At 41.8% G+C, this 26,802-nt stretch overlaps 1 protein-coding gene across 2 annotated transcripts in view; it reads right to left on the bottom strand.

The window, feature by feature from the left end:
• Window positions 1-26,802, bottom strand: part of CFAP20DC (CFAP20 domain containing) — a 264,360-nt gene that overhangs the window by 106,389 nt on the left and 131,169 nt on the right. The window contains exon 2 of one of the 2 annotated variants that reach the window (XM_075183331.1): window positions 25,732-26,043. In XM_075183331.1, coding sequence (XP_075039432.1) covers window positions 25,732-26,043 — 312 coding nt within the window. Of the gene's footprint in view, window positions 1-25,731; window positions 26,044-26,802 lie in introns of those variants that run through there. The other variant, XM_075183330.1, reaches the window with a different exon arrangement.

Here is a 26,802-nt window from a genome sequence, read left to right on the forward strand (position 1 = left end):
ATACATATACTTCAGAAGTTCTGTGAGAATCCCGAATATTAGGTGGTACTCTTGGACCCCTGGGTAAGCAGGCCTTCCTCACGTTGCACTGCAATTAATTTTTTTGCCCAACCGCTGTGGCACAATGACGAGATTTGCAGTGCCACGCCCCCCCTGCGATTGCTCTTTGACCTCCCCACCGGATCTCCTGGGAGAGAGAACTTTAAAGTTGGCACGTGTGCTTACAGAGAAATCATTACCATTTGCTGTGTATATGCTTATTATGTAGTACCTTGTGAGAGAACCTAATGCAGTTTGCAAGGCAGCCCATTAGAATTATGGGCTTCTAACAATGTTTGATTCCAAGCCCACCTTGCTTTGAAAAATGTTGTATCCAGTGGTTGAAGCATGCTGTTATATGGTGGTATGCCATACCGCAACGTCTCCTACTGCTTCAATTGTAAAACTATAACATTCCACTAACTCACATTTTCCATACCTCCACTTCTAAATTTCCAATTCTACCACTGGTTATTGTCACAACTGAGAGTAGAGTACCTGCTAAAGTTGGCACAACTTGAAAGGAAGGTGCGTAATCTAACGTGCCCCTGGTTTTCACCAGGGACCCCCGCAAGGAGGTATGGGCTGCACTGCAGGAGACAAGCAGGTCGCGGTCCTTCCCTGAGTCGTATAGCGAGGCATGAAATTAGAGTAGTCAGACCAGCCGGTTCAATAACGTGCTGGCAACGTGGTACAAGGGGAAAATCCAGAAGGAGGGTCAGCCAAGCCGGGTTGAAAACAGTCAGGCAGCAATACACTAGGGAGATCCAAAAGAGTAGTCAAGACAATCCGGGTAATAAGGGCACAAGAATAGCAGAGGAGTCAGCCAAATAACACAGGAACGCTGAGGCAGGAGGAAGACCTAATACTCTGGCACAAGTGGGAGGGACAGGGACTGTCTTATAAACAGTAAGCAGCCATTGAAAGAGAGAGGCAGCGGCGCTGTCATCGGCCGCCGCCAGAGGTTAGAATAGTGTCCCACTGCTAGGCAACCGGACGCACATGCGCAGAATCCCCAGCGGTCTTGCATCTGGTTGCCTGGCAACCAGAAGCACCGAGAGAGAGAGGACAGGCGGCCGTCCCGAGGAAGCAGTGGGACCGCACCTGACAGTTATATCTCCAAGTCTAATGAATACAATTTTTAGAAAAATGATTTAAATATTTTTTGGCTGTGGGTAGAGCAAACAATCGGAGGGTTAGACTATTGCACCCTTCATCAACAGTTTCTTCGTAATGTAAACTCTTGCACTAAAAGCCATGGACCCCCTGTAGGAGGCCTTGGTAGTGTGCTCTGAAGTGGAAACCTAAGTGGGGCTGCCAACATATGCAATGCTGAAATTAGACATTATCCAACTTTATATTTATAAGCACGTGATGATTACTAAAGTTTATGGGCATGAGTCATTTAGGAGAGCAAAACATAAAAAAGGAGTAACTCTGCACCTGTGCAAAACCATGTTGCATTGGAGGGAGGAGGTAAATTTAAAATGTGGGGACAGATTTATAGTTGGGATAGGGCATGTCCTGGATCAACCTTAAATTTCATTGTAAATATAAAGCTATCAAGTATTTGTGTGCTAAATGAAAAAACAGTCAGTATTTATCGTATGTGCAAAATAATAAACTAATTTGCACCCCTTGCATTGTAACATGGTTTGTCCCAGAGAGCATTTACTCCTGTTTTTGCCTTACTTTTCTTAATGACTCAGGCCCTATGAGAGCATCAATAATAGGAAAAGATTTTGCAGTCACACTTTCCATTCCACACAGCGGGTAAGGACTATTAGGGAAAAAACAGATGCACAGCTGCTTCTGGGCACCCGTATATACTGGGCAAAAGGGTAAACCTGCACAAAAATGAATGCATTCTTTAGTGGTGTGTTTTTAACACATTAACCATGTGCTTTTTACGTATCAGTTTTACCAATACAATCTAAAGTACTTGTAGTGCATGTTAATGCATCATGAAACAGGCTGTGGTGCATATTAAACTGTTAAATGTGACGTTAAAATTTTAGAATGCAGTGATGGGAAGGAACCCATCAGAATCTAATGCTTGACTCACTCTTCAGGCATTAATTGGCGTAATAAAAGCCCATTAACAATAGAGAGGTGTGAACAACCCCTGAAAATTGTGACCTATTAATACATAGATTTCTAAGATGTTGCTTTTATCTTATGCACAAGATATGACTATATTTGTTTTATCAAACCTGAAAAACAAATATCTTGAACAGCAGCAGGTCTTTGGAGAAAAGGTGCATTTTGTGTTAAATATTCAAGCAGAAAGTTGTTCCAGGAACATCAATAGTGTTTTCCAGATGAACTGTATCTTGCATATGTATGTTGTGGACGGTTGATTTCCCCAGAGCCTTCCCTGAAATGTGTTTCTAAGCAGGACGTACATATGGGCATACGGACATTTATGCTGGATCTGAAGCGATTGCCCATGCCGAGAGCTCATTTTAAAAAGATTATGCTAATGAACTAACAAGACCACCCTCTCATGCTAAATGGAGCACATTTCCAGTGGATACTATGAATAGATGGCACACTAAACTTAATTTCTGCTCATTTTCTGCTTTTGTGTATTGTTCCTAAAGACATACCTATAAACACTCATAAGCTGCGTATATGTTATATTGACATATGTAAACTTTCACGTTTGCAAATGTCATTAAAAATGTTTTTATGTAAAAGAGTGTCTATTTTTGCTACAATTATCTATGATATAGTTTAGTGCAATGCCTAACTAGTATACAGAGCTGTAACGTTACATTTTAGCACCTGGGGCGAGAAACAAAAATGCCACCCCCCTAGACCTCAATTTTAACCAAATGCACCTAAAATATTCATAAATTGCACCCCTCTTCAGCATTGCGCCCTGGGCAGTCACCCTTATCGCACATCTCTAGTTATGGCCCTGCTAGTACACCAACTTAACATTACAAGGACACAGATTTCATATCTATAGTCACAAGCTGTTACAGTATCAACAGGGATAGACAATTTTCCCCTGCTTCATCGCCATTGGAGAGCTTGACGGATGTTTTCTCCTGTGAACATACAAATTGCTGCTAGTGTTGCTTGTACTTGTCCCAGTACATACATGATTGCTTCGAGCACCCAGCATTATCTGTGATGTTACTGGAACAGCCTATTCACACATTCACAGCATTTCACCAACAGTTAACCGGTGGTTCTTACTGCCCAATTAATATTCCTGTCTTTATGTTATTAGTTCTCCTGGTATTGACTTGGCTCTGCCATCTTCCTGTTACCATGAAATTGGCGTGTCAATGGTTATTAGCTTTATTTCTTTGTACTCATCTATAACCTTCTGTGGTCCACTTGAAGGTAGTACCACGGTGATACCAGAAGTTAAGCCCATTCCCTTGCCGGGACCAATTCAGACAATTAATGCCTGAAAAGAGGACCTCTGGTAAATAGCTGGGACCTAGGTGATCTAGGGAGATTATCTCCTCTTTGGTGGTCTGCTGCAGGGCCGTAATTAGGGCTGTGTGATAGGGGTGATCGCCCAAGGTGTAACACTGAAGCGGGCGCAGTTAATGAATATTTTAGGCTCATTTGTTTAAAATTGAGGGTTATGGTGGCGATATCTTTCTTTTTAGACCCGGGAGTTAAAATTAAAAACAAAGTTATAGCTCCGGTCCACTGCTAGGTTGTAACAGTATGGGGTGATAGACTTCTGCAATTACAGGACCTGGAGGTGAAGTAGGCTATGACGAGTCGCCAGGGCTGGATTAACCCAGGGGCTTCCTGGGCTAGAACCCAGGGGCCTCGGCCATCTGGGGGGCCTTTGAAACTATTTAAACTTGATTATTATTTTTTTCATTTCTGTGTACCGCCGGCATTCATCGGGTTGGGGGTGTCCCCGCCGCCGGCTCCAACTGTCAGGTCATGGAGAATGGCATGCAGCTAGCAGCAAATGTTATGCTGTGAGCTGCCTGCTGTCACTGCAGTGCTACCGTGGTGTTCAGTAATCTCCTTACTGAGGAGATCTCGTGAGAGTGAGATTATGGGCTAGATTTACTAAACTGCGGGTTTGGAAAAGTGGAGATGTTGCCTATAGCAACCAATCAGATCCTAGCTTTCATTTATTTAGTGCATTCTACAAAATGACAGCTAGAATCTGATTGGTTGCTATAGGCAATATCTCCACTTTTTGAAACCCGCAGTTTAATAAATATATGCCCTAGAGTCAAAGTCTCACTCTCACAAGAACTCCTCAGTAAGGAGCTTACTTCGGGAGTAAGTGGGAGCCCTACAGGTAGTGACTGAAGAACGCCTGCAGCAGTCTGCAGTGAAGAAAAGACGGATCTGGACCACAAGGAATAGGAGGTAAGTACTTGGGGGGGGGGGAGGGGAGAGACAGGAGGAAAGGAGCAGAGCTCTTACATTATGCTGTATTATATATATCGGGGGGGGGGGGGGGTCACAGTACCATTAGCCGGGGGGGTCTCACAGCACCCTTAGCCGGGGGGCCTCACAATACCCTTAGCCCGGGGGCCTCCATTCCCTTAATCCGGCCCTGCAAGTCGCCCACCCACATCCACGAGACCTCTTCTGGGTGGTGCATACACATTGGGTGCATGTACCGGAAAACATGCTCTATTGCCATGCCAATTCCTGTTGACATTTAGATGGTATAGTGTGACCATCTAGTACAAGTGTAATCAAATTGGACAATGGAGGAGTTTCCTGTTTAAGATCTAAATTACATTGAGGACCACGGTATATGGGCATTTTTGAACACCATGGGTTTCGAATCAGGAAAAAGTGGCATTACAAATGGTTCTCTGGGAATACACTAGCCCTTCGCAGTGTTGCAGCTGTTGAACCATTGCGAGAAATGTGCAGTATTCAAAAACGGTCCATGTGCCATGACCTGTATTAAGACTATTGTGACACTTTAGTAGGAACTGCATAACATGCCTGAAATAATTGGAACTTATTCCTAATAAAATCTGTCCATTATTGTATCTGCCCTACTGTTATCCAGACAGTTATCATGCTTCTCCACATTCCACTAAGAGGAAGGGATGGAGGTGTGGGGCAATGCTGAATTTGAATCTGAGCGATTAAATGAATTTTGTGGTTGAGACAAATATTCAATTATACTTTACTTTTTAACACTGGTGAGGTAGAAAATCTAAACAGTGTAAGGACATGTGCACACTGGTTTTTGAGCAGCGAATGACGGAGAAAGAGGCTTGTACAGTGATCAATGATCTCCACGGAGAGACAGACTTACAGTATACCATACTTGCCTACTTTCAGTAGGCGATATCCGGGAGAGGGGCAAGACTAATGGGCAGGAGGGGGCTGGGGCGAGCCCGCCCCCACGAGTAAAACGATGATTTGTTGCGGTGGGCAGGGCCAAAATGATGATTCTCAGTGAATCGCGTCATTTTAACAAGGGAATTTCGGGTTGCGGGAGAAATGCCAGCTCTCGCGGGAGTCCGGGAGACGGACCCAAATTTCGGAAGTCTCCCGGACTTTCCGGGAGAGTTGGCAAGTATGCAGTATACTGTACATAGGTGCATTGAAGAGGTTGTTGTCCACTATATATAACGATGGGACAAATCAGAGCATATTGTAATGTCCCTTGTTTATTCTCCAACATCTGATTCTACAAAGCTGCTGCGTGGACTGTAGGTACATAACTCCAGAGAGTCCAGTGATCTTTAGGAGATTATCTGTTAAATTCCGGAACAGAGGAGAGATAGATATAGAAACGGCCATGTGCAAATATAAAGATACTTTTTTGTTTAGTTTTCCCAGTGTTTTATATCGTGTGTCACAATTTCTAAATGTTGTCTTATATCTTAATGTAAATATTTGCAAAAATCAAACGTTTATATATCTCCCTTAAAGTGATGTGTGTTGCCCATTGCTAAATAATTAAAATCACACTGATCTCGATTTTAAAACATAAATGTCATATTAATAAAGAAAAGAAGAATTGGCTATATGGCTTTCTGGCAGGACAAGAGAGGTACAAACTTCCCTCACTTTTCAAAGCAAATTATGATGTAAGAATGGCTGGCAGTTCGCCATTCATCCGAGTTCCTATAGAACAAGAGAAACAAAAGTGATTTATATAACTCCCAGCTTGTCATTGTACTATTTAGGTAAGTGTTTTTAAATGGAATATAGATCTCTTAAAGTCTGCCAACATTATGCTTGCCTGCTGGTGTTATTTTTAATGCTGCCCTAAACTACTCAATCTGTAATGGTTGTTATAATCTTGCCATCACTGATCTATTAATCAACCTGACTTTGAAGCGGCATCCCATTGAGTCCCAGACATGTGATGAGAGACCTCCAGTAGCTTTCATGTAGACTGGCAAAAACGTGCAAACCGTTAAAAGCATGGAAAGTAATTTTAAACAAGAAAATGGGAATGTGAATATAGCAGCTGCAAATTGTTTCTGTATGGAAAAGTATTTCATAATATACACCAAAAATCAATCAATCATACATAAGACAGAGGTGTTGGCCACAGTAGTATTTCATTAAATACACAATGGGTTTGTACACATGGGTGTTTGTCATGTGCACAGGGTATCATCATCATCACCATTTATTTATATAGCGCCACTAATTCTGCAACGCTGTACAGAGAACTCACTCACATCAGTCCCTGCTCCATTGGGGATTACAGTCTAAATTCGCCAACACACACACACACACACACACAGTATAGGGTAAATTTTTGATAGCAGCCAGATAACCTACTAGTATGTTTTTGGAATGTGGAAGGAAACCGGAGCACCCGGAGGAAACTCACGCAAACACAGGGAGAACATATAAACTCCTCACAGATAAGGGCATGGTCAGGAATTGAACTCATGACCCCAGTACTGTAAGGCAGGAGTGCCAACCACTTAGCCACCATGTTCTTTGTGTGAGCAGCATTCAATGCAACATAACTGAAATTGCAAAAATAGTCATTAGGCCTGATTCATCAAGGAAAGGAAAGCAAAAAAATGAGTAACTTTGCACCTTAGCAAAACCATGTTGCATTGGAGGGGGAGGGAAATTTAAAATGTGATGGCAGATTTATAGTTGGGATAGAGCATGCTCTAGATCATCATTAACATGGTTTTGTCCAGGAGAAGACTCATTTTTTTTACTTACTTTCCTTAATGAATCAGGCCCAATAGACTTAACTTATAAAGAACTGGCCAAAAGGACTCATGAGTACACAGACAATGGATCGCATAATTGTGTTGCATCCATTATCAATGTAGCCTGCACTGTGAATGCTTGTGTGTACAACAATCTGAAGTGACCCTTTGCCCACTGGATTTACCTCCCTCCCCAGGAGATCCAGCGCCATTGCTAACACAGAAACAGGGGTAGCAGTGTTCTTGTCACTCTCCAGTTTCCAGTGACATTGCTCAGTGCCATTGCTCACACAGAAACAGGGGTAGCAGTGTTCTTGTCACTCTCCAGTCTCTGGTGACATTCCTCAGTGCCATTGCTCACGCAGAAACAAAAAAAGACCCAAATTATGGTATTTTAGCAAAAAAAAGTAGGGATTTTAGGAAAAAAATAGAGATTGAAAGCCAAAACCAAAACACAAAGTTAATTCAGATCCAAAACCAAAACCAAAACACAGGGGTCTATTCATATTTTTTTCTTTCTTTTTTTTTCTGTGCGGGGCGGGGCGCCTCCACCCCCTTTTTTGGTGAGGAAGCAGGATACTAAAAAAAAATAAATGTATATATTCACCCTCCTCCTTCCTCTCTGCTTCTTTTGCACTGAATGTCGGGTGTGACGTCATCACATCATGCCCGACAGAATGACACAGTGATGAAGGAAAGAGGGTGCAGCAAGGCACAGTGATGCAGGAGAGGGGGGAGGCAGGATGGCACAGTGTAATGAAGGGGGGGAGCAGCATGGCACAGCGATGAAGGAGAGGGAGGGGCAGCATGGCACAGCGATGAAAGAGGGGGGGAGCAGGATGGCACAGTGATGAAGGAGATGGAGGGGCAGCATCGCGCAGTGATGGAGGAGACAGGGGGAGCAGCATGGCACAGTGTGATTAAGGAGAGGGGGGGCAGGGTGACACAGTAATGAAGAAGAGGGGGACAGGATGGCACAGTTTGATGAAGGGGGAGCAGCATGGCACAGTGTAATGAAGGAGAGGGGAAGCAGCATGGTACATTGTGAAGGAGGGGGGAGGCAGGATGGCACAGTGATGAAGGAGATGGAGGGGCAGCATCGCGCAGTGATGGAGGAGACAGGGGGAGCAGCATGGCACAGTGTGATGAAGGAGAGGGGGGGCAGGGTGACACAGTGATGAAGGAGAGGGGGGCAGGATGGCACAGTGATGAAGGAGAGGGGGACAGGATGGCACAGTTTGATGAAGGAGGAGCAGCATGGCACAGTGTAATGAAGGAGAGGGGAAGCAGCATGGTACATTGTGAAGGAAAGGTGGGGCAGCATAGGTAGATCTATGAAATGTAAATACTATTTATTGCTGGGGCTGTTTGAAGGGAGGGAAATAAGTATATTTATTAAATAGGAATACTATTTGAATGTTGGGGCTAGAGGAAGGCCTAATTATTACTTGTGGATGCTATTGATTTAACGCCAGGGTTGGTTGGAATGTTCTAAATGTACCCATTTTTTTTCAAATAGGGCCCCCAACTATAGAGGATCCAGAGAAGCCGCAACTAAAGAAACCTGCAGCCACAGGTGGTGAAAGTGATAAGAACAGGTAGGAGAAAGCAGGACATTCTGTAAAATGTTGTGATTCTAGAGGGACAATCCCAATTTTTGGTGAGTGTTCTGTCCAATGTAAGGGGCAGGCCAAGACTGTGAACTCTTTATATACACACTGCATTCTTGATATAATACACTATGGTGCTAGATATCCTGAAAGTCAGGAGTGCAGGCACTGCATCCTTGTGGCAATGGTGTACACAACAATGCAGGGTTTTTTTCTGTAGGAGGGTGGCCTAGCGCTTTTCACCTGCTAACCACGCCCCAATCATGCATAGCAATGCCCCCAATTGTGTGAACACAAACACCACCATTTTTTTTACATGCTCAACTATAAGGGGGGCCCCATGTAGTTGTTGTACCTGGGCCCTGAATTCCTCTTGACAGCCCTGGCGACAATATAAGTCTGTTGAAGGCAACCGATTGGTCAGCAGCTATTGGCTGTCCAATAAGCTTCTTGCCCAAGGCACTGTTTCAACAACTTTTGACTCTACCATATATTTAATAATTCTTGCGGCTTTTCTCTTTTTAGGGTACAGTGATCAGAGGCAGAAATTGGGGGAAGGGACAGGGAACTATTTTGGAACCTTGCTATCACTGTTGTTCTACTTTAATTAAAAACAGGAGATTAGAATTTATGATTAGGAACGCCTGTTAAAGATTAACAGCCTTGTTTTAAATAGTTTTCCTTTAAACACAAGCAGGATGTGTCTTATCACTAAAATTCCTTTATTATAAGTAAAACTACACATATGGAGAAATAGCATTTGTTTTAATGGTCATTTAAAGAAGAATAATACTATTTATAATCAGGCTGTGTTTAAGGTATACTTTCTTCTTCAAACTAAGTGAAAATACTCTTAAAAGCATTAATTTTGACTTTAATACTATTTATTTCCCAATGCCTTGAGAGGTGCTACTTTGTCTATTTGGGTCAGTAGGTATCTGAAACAGACGTGGGCAGGTGTCAGAAGGTTCTTAGCCTGTTCAGATCCGCACCCTGAAACCTACACATTTATGCAAATGTACCAAATGTGTTCTATAAGCAGGAAATTAAGAAATGTAACCTAAATCCTGGATAATTTGCAAGTAGTAATTACATCCTTCAGATCTGCTCAGAACCCGTTCCACAAATATACCAACCTTTCAGGCAAGATGTATGGATTATATGTGAGGACAGGTCTCTGGGGATTTCTATGCAATCAAATGCTTTGTACTATTTAAATGAAAATTGCAGGGATGGACTTGTGATTCCTGTTTTCAGAGGAATTAAATGGCATCAGGTCTCAATGTAGCAAAGACTGAAAGTAAATGGATTCCGGTGGATAGGCGACTTCTCGTGGAATTAACAGTGTTTCTGCTCGGCAAACAGATCTAGGAATGAGTGTGATGAGTTATTATAATTTTATGGATTTTTAAATATAAAGCACAGATATATTATATAATGCTATACAATGAGGGAGAGAGGTTTAATGGTATTTCACTGACTATTTAAATTTGAATTGCTTATATCTGCAGCCTCTTCCGAGCCATTTGACTAAGATTTGTAACTGTGTTTGGCTATTTCCACGCTGGCATTTTTTTGTCGGGCTTGCAGGAGTGAACTGGAGTGAGTAGGAGCATGAAAAATTATGTTTATATAATTCCTCAAACCCTTTCACATTTGAAACAAATGTCAGAGTGGACGTAGTAGGGCAGTGACATAATGGTGCTTTCTGCGCTCACATACATCAGCCATAGCTTGCAGTGTTCATAGTGTATCAGTTTCAGTGTGACAAGAAACAGACATTGCCTGCTATGTGCAAAGTATTATGAGGAATTCTGATTTCCTGGGGCTGATAAAAGACAGCAAAGAAAGTACCAGTAAGACCCTTACCTAAGTTACTAAATTAATATTTCTGGATTCACAAAGAGGGTTTACTAAAGATGGCCATGACCTGTAAACTTCCCGGATCTGTACATCATCATCATCATCACCATTTATTTATATAGCGCCACTAATTCCGCAGCGCTGTACAGAGAACTCATTCACATCAGTCGCTGCCCCATTGCAGCTTACAGTCTAAATTTCCAAACACACACACACACACACACACACACACACACACACACACACATAGACAGACATAGAGAGAGACTAGGGTCAATTTTGATAGCAGCCAATTAACCTACTAGTATCTTTTTGGAGTGTGGGAGGAAACTGGAGCACCCAGAGGAAACCCACACAAACACAGGGAGAACATACAAACTCCACACAGATAAGGCCGTGGTCGAGAATTGAACTCATGTCCCCAGTGCTGTGAGGGAGAAGTGCTAACCACTTAGCCACATTATTCTAGAGTCACACAAAAATTAACGTCCTTCCTGGTAAGATTTCCTGATGTATTCTACCACATTTGGACCCCTGAAACACATTGCTGAATTGAGGACAGCTCTCAGTCCCGGTGAGGACTGAGGACAGCAAAAGGACAGCAAAAGAGGTCAAGTTGCTGTTTCCTTCAGCTGTAACTCCTCTCTACTTCTCTATTGAATACAGTGAAGAGAATTGTAGATGGTAGAGGGGAGATGAGAAAATGAATTGCATTCTGGTGGTTATCACAATGGGCTATGTTGCAAGTTGGACTTGGATGCACCCTGTCTACAAGTGTCGATGACAAGTGGCTGCATAGAACATAGAGTCATATATATGTATAAATATATATGTTGTGTGTGCATTTGTTGGTCATGGTTTGGGTGGATCGGGACCTTTGCCTAATCTCTGAGGGATATGTACATAGCAACGGACCCAACCCACCCAAACCATTCTGTGCTGCACACACACCCATATTGAAGTTATGCGTCTCTGGGTTGAAATTTTGGTAAAAGTATTCTTTTGATACTAAGGCAGATCTTTTAGAGTGGACATGCAATAGTGATGGATCTGAGCTGGCCAGTGTTTAGCTGTCACACGCCGGTCCCATAGCTAGGTGCCGGCGTTGTGACTTTCCCTTTAAGAACTATGATTGTGCTTGCTTCTGCTTCAGAGACATTACTTTTTTGCAGGTGTTCCTTGCTACCTTGATTGGGACCTCCTCCCGAAGCTTATTGGTTCTAGAGTACTATTTTAACCTCCTGTGATTATGGACTCATCGCCTGTTCTTCGTGTTACTCACGCTGCAGTGGGTTCTGGCTGTATACCTGGACTTTCCGTTGTTCATTACCTGTTCTCTGGATATTACCTGCTGCCAAAGTTACCTGTTATCGTTAATCTTCATCCACTCAGCTGTATTCCTCTCTGCGGTTCATCTAGAACAGGCCTGTCCAACCTGCGGCCCTCCAGGTGTTGTGAAACTTCAAGCCCCAGCATGCTTTGCTAGTAGACAACCTGTTGATAGCTGGAAGGGCATGCTGGGACTTGTAGTTTCACAAGATCTGGAGGGCCGCAGGTTGGACAGGCCTGATCTAGAAGCTGAAGTTACTTTCTGCTATTCATCTGCACACTGGACTATTTTGTGAGTTGTCTACTACACCTGTGCTTATATCTGTTGGCTCAAGTACCATTCTATCCGGCTGACTATATTGCTGCACTGCGATATTGAACTACAATCAAGTTGTTTGTCATCTGTAGTTTTACGTCTGGCACGGCTTATTATTACTCTGCTGTTTACTTATTGCTGGACTTTTACTATGAACTGTTTGCCAAGCCTGTAGCCATTTCTTCAGCTCAAATTGTGTGCTCCTGTTCAGCTGCTGCATATTGTAGTGAACTCACCTTGTACCTGTGAACCGGATCAACTGTGACCTGTAGTTCCACGCACGGTTCAGTTACTCTTCACTTCGCTGTTACTTCTAGGCAAAATCTTATTGCATGTCTCTATCTACACCCAAGTCTTTGGATGTCGTATAACGTTTACTGTTCCGCTAGATAAGAACTATAGTGATACTCGTAACCACTTGCTAGTTGAATCATATTATCATTCCGGATCAGCCAAGGTCTACATACTATTCTAATTGGACTTTAGCTGTATCAGTGATTCACGTTCATCTGCTGTGTGTTTTCCTAATTGATCCAAGTGTTCTACTCATCATCTCTGCGTTGAACTGTTATATTCCTTATTTCATGCTGTTGCCAACGGTTACCAACTATGAAGTAACATCTGTGATTATCCCTGTAATCTGATGAACTGCCGTGTGCTCAGCTCTGCTGAGATGTATATATATTTATATTTTAATTTCTGTTGTATCATCAATATACTACGTTGCAACACTACCATTATCTCCTGTGTTATTGTTATCCTTGATGCTTACGAGTTAAGAACTTTAACCTGTGATTACCATCACTCTGCATACCATTGTGCTCTATCTCCACCATCCTCTACTGATACCATCTAAAATAGAGGCAGGGGATCCACAAATTATTCTGAGCCGTGACATTAGCTATGGGGCCCAGTAATATCTATTTACTCCTCTCACAGTTCCCAGCTACAGATTCATGGGGACTTTCATTACACACTGAACAAGTTATGTTCTCCAAAAACCAGGAGGTCTCTGCTCATCAAAGGCCAGGCTACAGTATAGCAGAAAACGTGACTTGATAATCCAGTTATAGCCTTACCTCGCCGATGGAGGACATTTACAATGAGCAAAATCACTTTGATTTGCATTGGTGCAGCTGAATATCTGCCAAAGTGCATGGGTTTGAGGAGCAAGAAGCTGATGATTGCGGCAGAGCAGAAGTTTGAACAGAACGAGTGAGAAGAAGGTGTTAGACGGAGCAAGGACGTTTCTTGCTAAGTACACCATTACTCTTAGATTTGCGGATCAGTGTAAAACAGATTTCAATTTGCTGAGCAAGACGATTAAACTGAGATAAACGAGGGGGCGGGGCATATTTTGCAGAAGAGCGCAGACATTTTCACTCTGCAAAACCATTTGATTCAGTTTGCACTGGTTCTGTGGTGGCAAAGATCAGGTCTATACTTGTAATTAGATGCATTATACACCTCTCAGTTGCCTTTAGCTGGAGACTTTGTGCAATGTAAGAAAAAAAAAATAATCTTTAAACACACAAAATTGCCCTCATTAGTAAAGATGTCTCCTCATTCTCATGATTAGTTTAAGTCATAAATGAGGCTAAACTGAGTAGTATTTTAGGAGAAAAATGGAAAAGTTGTATTTAATGAAAAGATCGGAGGTTGGACTTTGATTTGACATGCAGACACAGTGCCCCTCTTATGATTGCTTTGCCTCTCCACAAACCTACAGGCACTTCTAGGGCCTCAATTAGACCGGAGGGTATTGTCGCAACCTAAACCAGGGGCGGATCCAGAAGTTAATTGTACCGGGGGCGATTTAGGGGGGGCGATTTAGCCCCGCCCCCTTTTTGACACCTAAGGCTGCTGATGGCTGCACACTATGTGCAGATCCGTTCAGCAGAGAGAGTTAGGAAGAGAGTCCTGCCCGGCTGCTCTGATTGTGTCAATCAGAGCAGTTGGGCAGGACTCTCTCCCTAACTCTCATAGTGTGCAGCTGCCGGCAGCAAGCCCCTGCTAGGGGGGGCGATCGCCCCCAAACCCCCCGCCCCCAGGATCCGCCACTGACCTAAACGTACACGTAAAAACCTAACCGCAAAATTCCGCTTGAACCATACCTTGATGCAGCTACATACTAGACACTCCAGTCATCATCATCAACTTGATGATAGTGATTGGTGACTAAAATGTATTAAAAAAACATTAAATAAATAATTTTTAAAAAGGATGAAACCAGCACCCGTGTTCCTGGTCTGGTTACAGCTAATGAAGGGGGACGAACATTATGGGGTCCACCGCCTAAACTGCAACCAATACTACACTATGCCAGGCTTCTCTGTTCACAATATAATGAGAAGACTGTCTTAGTGGAGAGCAGGACCAACCAGGTCAGGTAGCCTGAATTCCCTATGGTAATCAAGCCCACAAAAAAATATTCCACCCTCCAAAGAAAAGACAGACTCATGCTGATGGTACTGGGCATCTCCCAACCTTTGTGGGTGGTAGTGTTCAAAAATTGTACTTTAGTATGTCCCAGCAGACCATGATAGACTTAAGTTGTATGCTGGCACTTGTAGAACTATACAGAACTGGCGCTTACAGAACCATATGTGCTGGGGCATGTTGCCCTGGCACATATAGTGACTCAGTGGTTAGCACTTCTGCCTCACAGCACTGGGGTCATGAGTTCAATTCCCGACCACGGCTTTATCTGTGTGGAGTTTGTATGTTCTCCCCGTGTTTGTGTGGGTTTCCTTCAGGTGCTCCAGTTTCCTCCTGCACTCCAAAAACATACTGGTAGGTTAATTGGTCACAAACAGAGATTAATACTAGTGTGTGTGTGTGTGTGTGTGTGTGTTAGGAAATCTAGACTGTAAGTTCCAATGAGAGCTGATGAGAATGACAAATATTCTCTGTATAGCACTGCAAAATTGGTAGTGCTATATAAATAAATGGTGATGATTATGATGTGCCAGCATACCCTTGGTTGCCAGAGCATACTGACTCTAGGAAATTCATTCCTGTGCTAACCAGTATAGGGCTAAATTTTCTCTGAACCGGTGGTAATCGTTTTTACGATTACCACCTTTCCAACACCTGTCATGCCTCCAAAAAAACCCCGAAAGAATAGAAAATCGACTTGAAAATAATTAGACTTACCTTCAAGATGACGCTGGAGATCCCCAAAGACCGCAGCATAATGACAGGAAGGCTTTCTGATTGGAGAAGTGACCGCCTCTGCTGCCTGACGTCATCGCAACGTCTGTCAAGATAAATTTAAAGCAGCAAAGTTCGGTTAAGTGTTTACCCACTTAGCCTTAGGGAACCCCACATTGCTGCTTCAAATTTTGCTTGACACACACATCACGATGACATCAGGAAGCAGAGGTGGTCAGTTCTCCAATCGGAAAGCCTTCCTGTCATTATGCTGCTGTCTTCGTGGATCTCCAGCGTCGTCTTCAAGATAAGTCTAATTATTTTCAAGTTGATTTTCTATTCTTTCGGGGTTTTTTGCAGGCATGACAGGTGTCTGAATTACCAGCATAGTTTTATCGTACCCCACCCCTCTGAACAAGGGGACTACATACTGCATATGTCCCTTGTTATACATCCTGGTGTCCGTGCCTTTCGTCTCCTCATATTAGCTTCTATGAGCACTGGTGCTGGTTTAAAAAAAAAATTCAACTGAGATCCAGCATGTACAATTACAATACCTATCTGTGAGCACCGAATACTCTTATAGAAGCGTTTGCATTTCAGGAATTTGCTTTGCATTAAAATAAAATAAATTCCTATCTGACATCTCACATGGAGTAGAATATAAGGAAGAAACAGTCTACAAGGCAGAGTGAGAAGGATGAAAAGATAGAAGCTAGCTGAAATCCCACACAGGCAATTTCACAAAATGAAAATCCAGCGTCTCTGAGGCTTCATCTAGAAAAAATATTCTTTTTAAATACGAGAATCATTTTATTCAAATCTAAATCAAATGATCGACTTCTGCCTGGAGACCAAGAATAGCTTTTTAACTGAATCATTTATTTGGACCCATTAAGTCTGTCTTTTAAGAGTGGGGATGATGAAAAGAATTAGACAAAGAAGTAAATTATTATGTTTAGACAAAAGAGAAATGTTAAGTAAAACTAATATTATGTACATTTTCTATGACATCTAAATTGATAATATTTTAAGGAGAGCTGAAATTAAAAATACTGGAAAAGTGTCCACAACACATATTATAATACAGTACAGGAAAGACCATCTCCTTCATAGTCAATCACAACCTGGTTGCTTAGCAATTCATAGGAAAGAGTCAGTTGACACTGGGGTAAGTGTAAGATGCAGGTTTTTTTTGTATTCTCTGAGCTCCTGCCAATGCAAAATACAGAGAGCTCATTCACATATATGTGCTGGAAATTGGTAAGCTTGACATCATTATCTATTTGCCACCAATTCCACAGCGATCAGTCCCTGCCCCACTGGATTCCCTAACACACAGACTAGTGTTAATTTTCTCAGCAGCCAATTAACCTAAGAGTATATATTTGGAGAGTGGGAGGATACCAGAGGAAATCCATGCTAATGGGAAGAACATACAAACTCCACACAAATAAGGCCCTGTTGGGGAATTGAACTCATGACCCCAACGCTGTGAGGCAGAAATGCTAACCACTGGGCCACTGAGCTATCTTGCTTTGTAATGCATTTAAAACATTCTCCAAGCACTTTAAATGCATTGCATTTTTTACTAATACATTAATGGATGAAAAGTGCATTAACAGCGGATAGGTGTGAATAGCTCTGAAGGAGTGGAGAAGTAAGACAGCAGTCATCTTGCAAAGGAGACAAGAAGCAGAGTGGTAGGAAATCCTGGGGGTAAGTACAATTAGTCCCCCAGACCTCATATTGCCTTATTTAGAAGTCAAATAATTGAATGAAGTCGTTTGAATTAATAAATATCGGTTGCTATAGTTTCCTGTGTGATTGCGATTAGTACGCACCTGCGTACAAAGGTTAATTATGAACCCGCATGGGAAAGCACAGTAAATACACTTTCATTCACACTTACACTTGTAAATAGTTCACTTTAAATAAACTTTTTGTGAAGATACTGGGTTTTCTGGCCCAATTGTACCCACTTCACTCTGGCTGGCCACCCACGGGTGCCTTCCTGTGCCAGGGAAGCCTACCCAGTACCTTCTAAGGTTCTTATTAGTCACTCAGGCAAATGCAGTTAGAAAAGTACAACAGTACATTTATTGTAACAAAAACAATCACTAGAATATTATGTATACACAGTAAATAAATGTCAGGCAGGTTCACCACATCATCTGTCCCTTAACCCACTAGCTTAAGGAGTTACAGTCACCTGGCTGTCTAGGCTTGATGACCCATGGATCTGCCGATGTATTTCACTGGTAGATACATCAGCCACCCTGCATCTTCCAGCCATCAATTCCGAGAATGAACATCACCTTCCCCCCTGGAGTGGCTCCTAATAGCTAGGGTCAAATTTAAACAGTGCTTTCCCCTCCCTGGGCAAACCCCTGGACCTCTCCTTGTTAAACATTGGTGAGTCCTGGACTAGGGGGTTGGAGAGGGGAGCGGAGATTAGCTGTACTTCCACAGAAACTCTAGATTGTAGACCAAATGTCTGGAATACAATAAACAATATACATATTTACAATGTCTCCTTATTCACATGTAATTAGACACTGCAGTTGTATTCTGTTGAGCTGGGGAACAAAAGCAAGGGCTATAAAAAGAACATGCTATAATCCACATTTTGTAAGAAATGAGGGACAGGCTGGTTAGGGTGTTATTAATACCTCATTTCACCACACTTTTCAACTGACATTCTTTTTTTCTTTTTTTAATAATATAAAGCGCTTAGAGATTTATCGCAATATGGTAAACCTACATTAAATATATTTAGGGTTCAGGACATAACAAATGTATTGTGTTTTGCCTTATATTAATCCACATTTTACCAGCAGGAATCCGGTATCATCGGAGAAGCAATCCCATAGTGCAAATGGTAGTTATGAATAGTATGAGATCGATACTCAATAATACTCTGTGCAGCATATGTTAATAGGTTAGTTTAAACTGGATTTTCAGCGTTTAAATAAGGCAAAGCACATACACAGCTGTTGGAGTGAGTTGCCCCCAACTTTGGAGAAGCATCATGTGAAGTGACCTATGATCTGCATTGTACTGAACTATCCTGAACCTTAAACCATTGAAGAATGATCTTAATGTTATCTTTGTATACATTGTGACATCGTCACTGTTTTTTTACAACTCAAGCTGTATAAAATAGGCCACTGGACACAGTATATAAATATCTTCACAGGCTTCAGGATTGATGACTGTTACTGGATCCAGTGTTCAGCGTATGTATCGGTTACACTTTACTGTATTTGGCAATTAAATCCGTGCAATTACGACAGCAATGAAGCCGCTCCAACAGAGCTCTCTGCATGGCGTAGAGGAAGAATTATATTTCTACTATCTTTATATGTGAAATAATTACTGCAAACTGCTGTTTGCTTGCAGAAGTATATTTACCTGTTTTAATGCACACACTTAAGCATAGAAGTCTCAGTGTTATTGTGCATGTTAGTTTGCCAGCCCTAATAGAGCACGTTACCCTGTATATCTCAGGGTAGCACAGCTCGCTACACACAAAGGGCCTAATTCAATAAGAAACTTAGGCAAGAATTTGAGTAAATTTTCTTACTTAAGTGTTCTGAACAAAATCATGTTACAATGCAAGGCTGTGCAAATTAGTTTATTATTTTGCACATATATTAAATACTGACTGTTTTTTCATGTAGCACTCAAATACTTGATAGCTTATTTGTACACTGAAATTTAAAGTTGATATTTGTGTGCTATATGAAAAAAAGCCAGTATTTAACTTATGTGCAAAAAAATAAACTAATACCGCTTTCATACTGCCGCCCCGGCAATATCCCGGGTTTTTCAAGCCGGGTTTTTGCCGGGGCTCGGAGCGTCCCAGCTCAGAAACACCATTCATACTGCACCTCGGACCCGGGAATTTCCCGGGTTGACCCCATTCATACTGCACAAGTCTGTGCCCTGGCAATTTGTGGGAGTCATCACCAGAGCAGTTTTCATTGGCTGAAAAATGGTGATGTCATTGAAAGGTGACTGTTTATTTTTTCTTCCACGGGCTCCCACCGATGACATCATCCTCCAGAGACAGGCAGACAGCCAATCAGCTTGTTTTCTGTGCAACCCGGGTTGAAAAACCCGGGTTGCACCATTCATAGTGCAGGCAACCCGGGTCCGACCCGGGAATTACCCCTCGATAAATCCCGGGTTGAAGACCCGGGTTTTTAGACCTGGGATTTTTGACTTGTACCATTCATACTGCACCAAGACCCGGGTCGTTTGAGCTCGCCCCGGCAAAAACCCGGTATTTTGGTGCAGTATGAATGGAGTATAATTTATACCCCCTGCATTGCAACATGGTTTTGTCCAGAAAATGTACTCAAATTCTTGCCTAAGTTCCTTAATGAATCAGGCCCAAAAACTCATAAACCACACAATCAAGGGCCGAATGCCTTTATACAGATTATAAAAATCTGAAGTTACTTCTAATATCCTTTTTATTTAAAGGGGATATTATAATACAAGTTTCAATGTGGCACAAGTTGATTTTATAAGCAACCTCATGTTAAATGGTATTTTGTCACCACTGAAAGGTAAACATTCCATCACAGAACACTTCCAAATTACGTTACGTGGCACAATAACTGCTCACCAAATATAAGGTTATTTTTACTCACCTGACATCACAACTCTGCAAATGTAAGTGCTGACAAGACTACTTTCCAAATATTAAGCTATACTGTATTTTATAGGATTAGACATAGGCACACGCGCGTATGTAGTTTTACACTGAAAGGGAAAAAGGAGATGGGATAATTAAAATGAGCAGTCAGGGGTGGAGATGTGAATATAGGGATGCTATCCCAGTTTTCCGCATTGGCGCACTGCATTTATCTCTTCACAAAAATACAAGCTCTTTCCACCTACTCATTGGTGGTGGCAATGTAATAAAAAAACACACAAAGGTGACATATACTAAAGATAGTCCTAATGGCCCTCACTCTCGTGATTAACTTGATGCATAAATGACTTGGCAGACACTTGAGTGCACTTATGCAAATGAAAGAAAACAGTGCAGGTCCGCATTGGCAGTTTATATTTTGGTACAATGGGACCTACAGTGTTTTCAGTAACATTGTGTCTTCATCACAGATTGAGCCACCAGAGGACACCCCAATGTTTTTTGTTTCCCTGACGATCAGGTTGCATCAATGTATGCAACCAATGTCTAGTTGACATGTAAGACGGCATGTCTAAGTCATAGAGTAGGTGTATACTAGAGATGTTCACTGACCTACGTGTTTTGGTTTTGGTTTTGACGAAACCGCCCTCGCGTGTTTTGGCTTTGGGTCTGTATTTTTTAGAAAACTAGCTAAACCATGCTAAAATAACATATTTTGCTCTTTTTTTGTTCCTACATTATTTTTAACCTTAATAACATTAAATTCCATTCATTTCCATTCAATTTTGACCACCTCATAGGTCACAATATTATTTTCATCCACTTTCGGAAAAAGACTGGCTGGATGCTAAGCGACAGAGCAACGACACAAACACACAGCAGTTCATAGCACATCTAGATAACATTGCCACACAGCAGTAGCAGAAAAAAAGTGTTGCAAGATGGAATTGTCCTTGGGCCCTCCCACCCACGCTTATGTAAGATATTGAAAAGAACATGTACAGTTTAACAAAGTAAGCACTCCATCGACAAGGAGTGCTTAGTTTGTTTGGGCCCCCACAAAACAAGCTACCAATAGCTTAGCTGCCTTAAGCCCAACAGTGCTGTCAATGAACTCTACATTATTAAACCATGTCTGCTTGTGCTGCATATTTAATTTCCTTCTCCTCTGTGGATAACTCCCTCTCATACCTGAAGAACTGCCAAACTTATGTAGACACAGGAATGGATATTACAACTGGAGTGGCATTACATCTGCTTCAGACAGACTGTGACACGGAACATGTGGGCAGCATGGAATACATCATCTTTGAATATGCTGCATTGAACAGAGATTTAAACCAATATATAAACGCAGTTGAGGAGACCGTACTTAAGTTAAAACGTGACCCACCGGATGAGATTCTGTATTTAAGAAAGCTTGTACAGAGGAAATACACTGCGCTTCAGAAGAATAATACAGAGGAGGCCCTGAGGCAGGACGAAAAATATGTCCAGTACAAAAAACAGTTAAGAGACCTGAGAAAACAAATGGGTGTGTCACTGGCCCCTGCAGACAAAGTTTTGGAAGATGAAGCCGAGGAGATCGCCGTCACTCAGAGCACTCCTATCACGCAGTTGGAGATGGTGAACCCAGTGAAAAGCAAAGTATGTGGTCACACGTACGCGAGAGAAGCAATTGAAAGGATGATTGAAAGCGATCTTCAGAAGGGTAAATCCGCCAGTTGTCCAAAAATGTTTGTGATCACTCTGACATGAGCATATCAGATCTTGTTCCAGACAATGCACTAAAAAGAGCCATTGACATTCATAGCAAAAAGCAAGGTCATTACTGAGCTTAGAATCATCCCGAATCCCCAAAAAATTAAAATATAGCTAGGTACCTTTGATGTAAAGTGCAGATTACAAACACTTTGTGCAATACTGATGAAACAGCAGCAAAGTGGAAGGTCTGAGTAATACATATACACGTCTATTTAGACATTCATGCTTATATTACTTCTGCAAGCAACGTTGATCTTTGTTACTAAAACATCTAGGTAACATTGGCACACAGGGGTAGCTGAAAGGTAAAGTCGTGCAAGATGGGATTGTCCTTGGGAAGACATAACTCTTAAACCTAGTATCAAGCACAGTTACCAAAATGTAGTGATCCGATTTCAAGATTTTGATAACTCTTGGATCCTGGCGAAGTGAATAAAGTACTTGATCTACAAGTCCGACATACTTAGCATAATTGCTTTGTTTCATCTCCTTCAGTTTCTCGAGCTGCTTTTCCAAAAGTCTAATTAAGAGAATCACTTGGCTCAAGCTAGCAGTGTCTAAACTCACTTCACAGGTGACTACTTCGAATGGTTTCAGCACCTTGCACAACATGGAAAGTATTCTCCAATGCGCTTGATTAAAATAATTAAAATACACCCCCCCCCTCCTATCCCAATGCCATGACTTGTGGAGTAAGCCTGGATAGCTCTTCGCTGTTCCTCCATCCTCAGAAGCATATACAGGGTGGATTTCCACCTTGTTACCACCTCTTGCTTTAGTTGGTGGCAGGGCAAATTAAATTTCTCTTGTAGCTCCTACATGCTGCAATCTCCTACATGCTGTTGCCGAATGCCAGACATGTCCAGATATTTTACGGGCCACAGACAGCATCATCATTCCTGTCATTTTTTAAAAAGCTCTGCACCACCAAGTTTATTGTGTGAGAAAACAGGGAATGTGATGGAATTCACCCAGCTGTAATGCTCTCACACTGGGACGAGAACCGTGAGGTTGCCCTGCTCTCCCGGAAGCCTGGGAGGTCTCCCAGAAATACGGGTGTCTCCTGGACATTCCGGGAGAGTAGGCAACTATTCGTTAAAGAAAAGCAGCTAATGAATCTCTAGAGACTAAAGTTTATTTTACATTTCCGTCTCCATTACTGATGTCATGTTGTCTTACCTGTCAGTCTTTGATTAAATCTTGGTCTCCATGAAAATGGCTACCTCCATAGGTATACATGGACATAGGTCACAAATTCTGAACTGTGTCATCATGCCACAGATGGCGAAGCCAACCACGTCTTGTACTTGCTCAGCATCAGGGAGAATGCCAGACTCTTCAGGGAGTGAGGGAGATCACCCCTATTTCAGGGAGTCTCCCTGACATTCAGGGAGAGTTGGCAAGTATGATGTAAAGCAGCATGGTGGCAACAGCAAAAACATCAAATCTACCTCCACATTCATTTCAACTTTTACATTTTTCTGCAAAAATACTGCTTGGTTTAACCTCATCTATCATGTTAAATTAATGATGAGTGTGAAGGAAAGTCGCACTGTTTTTATTTTTCGGAGTCACTCCTGTGTGTTTGAAGGTTTCTCTTACATTGGTTGAAGTGCTCCTAGAAATGCGTGTTTCTGCAAATGTGTAATTAGGAGGTGCAAAACACGTGCCAATGGAAGTTTAGGATGATATCTCAATGACCTCAAAGATATCGGAAAATTTAATCCATTTGTCGGGAGAACACAGGGAACTCTCATGTAAATTTGCACTTTCAACCCCTTTACAGAATTTACACAACAATCTGGTCCTGCAAAACAAAATCAAATTTTGCATGTAGTATTAAAGGTCAGTGCACTTATGCATGCTGTCTGTAATCAGCAGGGACTGTTCACCCAGCTCATCGGTTTGTGCAAACTGCCTATGGGGGTTAAATGTATGAAGCTGAGAATTTCTGGCGGGTTTGAAAATTGGAGATGCTGCCTGGAGATGCTGCCTATAGCAACCAATCAGATTCTAGCTGTCATTTTGTAGAATATACTAAATACATAAATGAAAACTAGAATCTGATTAGTTGCTATAGGCAACATATCCACTTTTTCAAGCCCGTGGGAAACTCAGATCCGCGTAAGAAGTAGGCTCATGAAAATAGCGTAAGCTCTGTGTTTCTCTACTTTTGCGGTTCGTACATAACCCTTATTGTGTCTCGTGGTAGATCGGTTTGAGCAAGCTCACGTACATGAAGAGGGTGTTTCAAGCAGCTCTAAAAATAATGACTGCACCTTGTCCTATTTAATGGCTGGCATGATTTAGAGAGGTCCCTGCGCACATGTGATTTATCATAAGAAAAATTTCATTGTAAGTTCTGTCCAAAAATAACAAATGACTCCAGAATGTTGAGTAGCTTTTCTAAATGACAGATGATGGAGAAAAAAATGCTGTATATGTAATAGCACATCTGCAGATCAATGAATGCGCTCTTAGCAATACTCATCTGTGTTAATGTCCCTTTATCATACTCAAGGAATGCTGAAGGCTGCATATATAATATCTGATTCTAAAGAGTGCATCTAATACAATACTCTGCACCACAATATTGTTTGGTAAACAAGATGGGGACATTTAGTTTACAAACATTTTGTTTTCATATTACAGTTTCAGTAAAAGAAAAAAATGCCTGTATTCTGCCACCTCCGAGAGAAATAAATAAATAAAATCCAGTGATTTTTCTGTGCAACAAATATGCAGCCCCTGGCTAAACAGTGAATGACTTGCTGCATTCCCACCTTCTCTCTAATTTATATAATTTAAATAATCCAACAAAATTAAATTTTGACAAGTGGTTGAAAAACAAGGCTCAAAAGTTTGATTGTCCTGCAATAATTGCCTGGACCCACCCATCTTGTACCATTAGAAGATACAAATGTTTGTAGCCCCTGCAGACCACAGCAGCTCGAGAAGCAAATCTGCGCACTTCCGTAAAAATGGTAACTTCATGATCAAAAGTAGGCGCACAACATCCCAAAATATCTTTTGTGCCTCGGAACTGTATAAATTACTTCCATTGTGCTTATAATACAATATTTTCTATATCTTTGAAATCTCTTGGCAACATTGATGTATTCGGAGTAACTTTTTCTTTTACGTGAGCCAGACTGACACATTATATATTAGTGGAACATTTAGGCTGTTGTGTATAATTGTGACACCGAGGGGCAAATTCAATTCAGGGTTCAGAGTTGCATCAGATGTTTATTAAATACGATGAAAGCTGCGGGGGGACTATTTTGCAGTTCCACTATGTATAGCTTGGTTTACACTGTCGAAAACGGACACTGGAGAAGTCACAAGTTTGCATAAGCAACTGAGTATTTTAACAACTCCAATTCAATAACGCAGAAATTATATTTAAATGATAAATAGCATTGAAAGCAGAAACTCCACTTTTTCTGTCCTTAATAAGGGTACATCCCTAATACTTAAGAGTTCTTTAATGCCATACTTTACTTACCTGGGGCTAGATTTACTAAACTGCAGGTTTGAAAAAGAGGAGATGTTGCTTATAGCAACCAATCAGATTCTAGTTGCCATTTATTTAGTGCACTCTACAAAATGACAGCTAGAATCTGATTGGTTGCTATAGGCAACACCTCCACTTTTTCAAACCCGCAGTTTAGTAAATATACCCCCTGGTCTCTTTCAGCTGACAAGTGTTTTGCAGAGCTATATTCAGTAGTGTAACATTATGAACAAACATGGGACTTGTATACTTAACAATAGACCACTTTAACTTCAATATAAAAGCACTTTCCTGGATGTAAACTTAATCATGAAAGTTACCTCAATGCTGTTGTCACTTCCATAGAAATCATCTTCCATTCGAGCCCCGCGTCCGTCCTTTTCTAAGACATCCGGAGAGCTCGCATCCCTGACAGAAGATTGACCCTGAAGTTTCCCGTGACGCACTGAGCGAGGCATTGACGAGTAACTGAAAACGTTGTCGGGGTCCACAGGGGCCCTTTCTTCAGGATATGTAATGTCATTTTGGCTGTTATCTGACCAACTGCTCACATGAATTGCTGATGTCTGTTTGATATCGGGCGTCAGACAGTTTGGATACATCTTGAAGTCTGTCAGGAAAAATCCATTCATCTGGAACACAAAATACATGAAAGTGATAATGTGTCACAGGAAAATCATACTGACATAAATCGTAATTGTATAGTTTACTTTCATAACAGTAATGTGTAATACATATGCGAAAGCCAATGTATGGATTGTGCTTCCCGTATAAATTCTGCAGCTACCAGCGGTTCAGTATGGGTGTGGTTGATTTTTCTGGCTCTGAAAATCCTGACACACCTTACAGCAACATTACAATAGAGAAGAGTATAAGAGCGACAAGGAGAAAATGTACCCTTACTATTTACCAGACAGACACTATTCCCCCCAAGTTGAATGAGCGGCACATGCAAAATGCGACTTTAAGAAATCTCAGGCAGGAACAAATTACGTCACTTGTAACGGCCACAGTAAAAATGCCGGTTTTAAAGCGGCGATGTCCAGACCCACAACCTGTATAATTTTTTAACTTTTTTATTTAAACTATTTTATTTTTGATTTTTTCAATAACTGTGTTATATTTTTAAAAGGGCAAGCCGTGAATAGCCACAGGAGTGACTGGATATTATTAAAGCCAATTTGTATTGGATCATCCCTGTTTCTACCTGGGCCTAACCCCTCAGAGGTGGGCCTAACCCCCTCAGAGGTTGTCCTAACAACATCACCAGATTATATGACAGGACTGCCACTTTCAGTAATGTGAGTGCTCCCAGAAGTTTTGATGCTTGGCCAGGAACCACCAGAAGGCAGGATCTCAGGCCAGATTCTAGGATCCCAGAACAACATAGC

Source organism: Mixophyes fleayi, chromosome 8, assembly GCF_038048845.1.
Source record: "Mixophyes fleayi isolate aMixFle1 chromosome 8, aMixFle1.hap1, whole genome shotgun sequence".
Classification (NCBI taxonomy): domain Eukaryota; kingdom Metazoa; phylum Chordata; class Amphibia; order Anura; family Limnodynastidae; genus Mixophyes; species Mixophyes fleayi.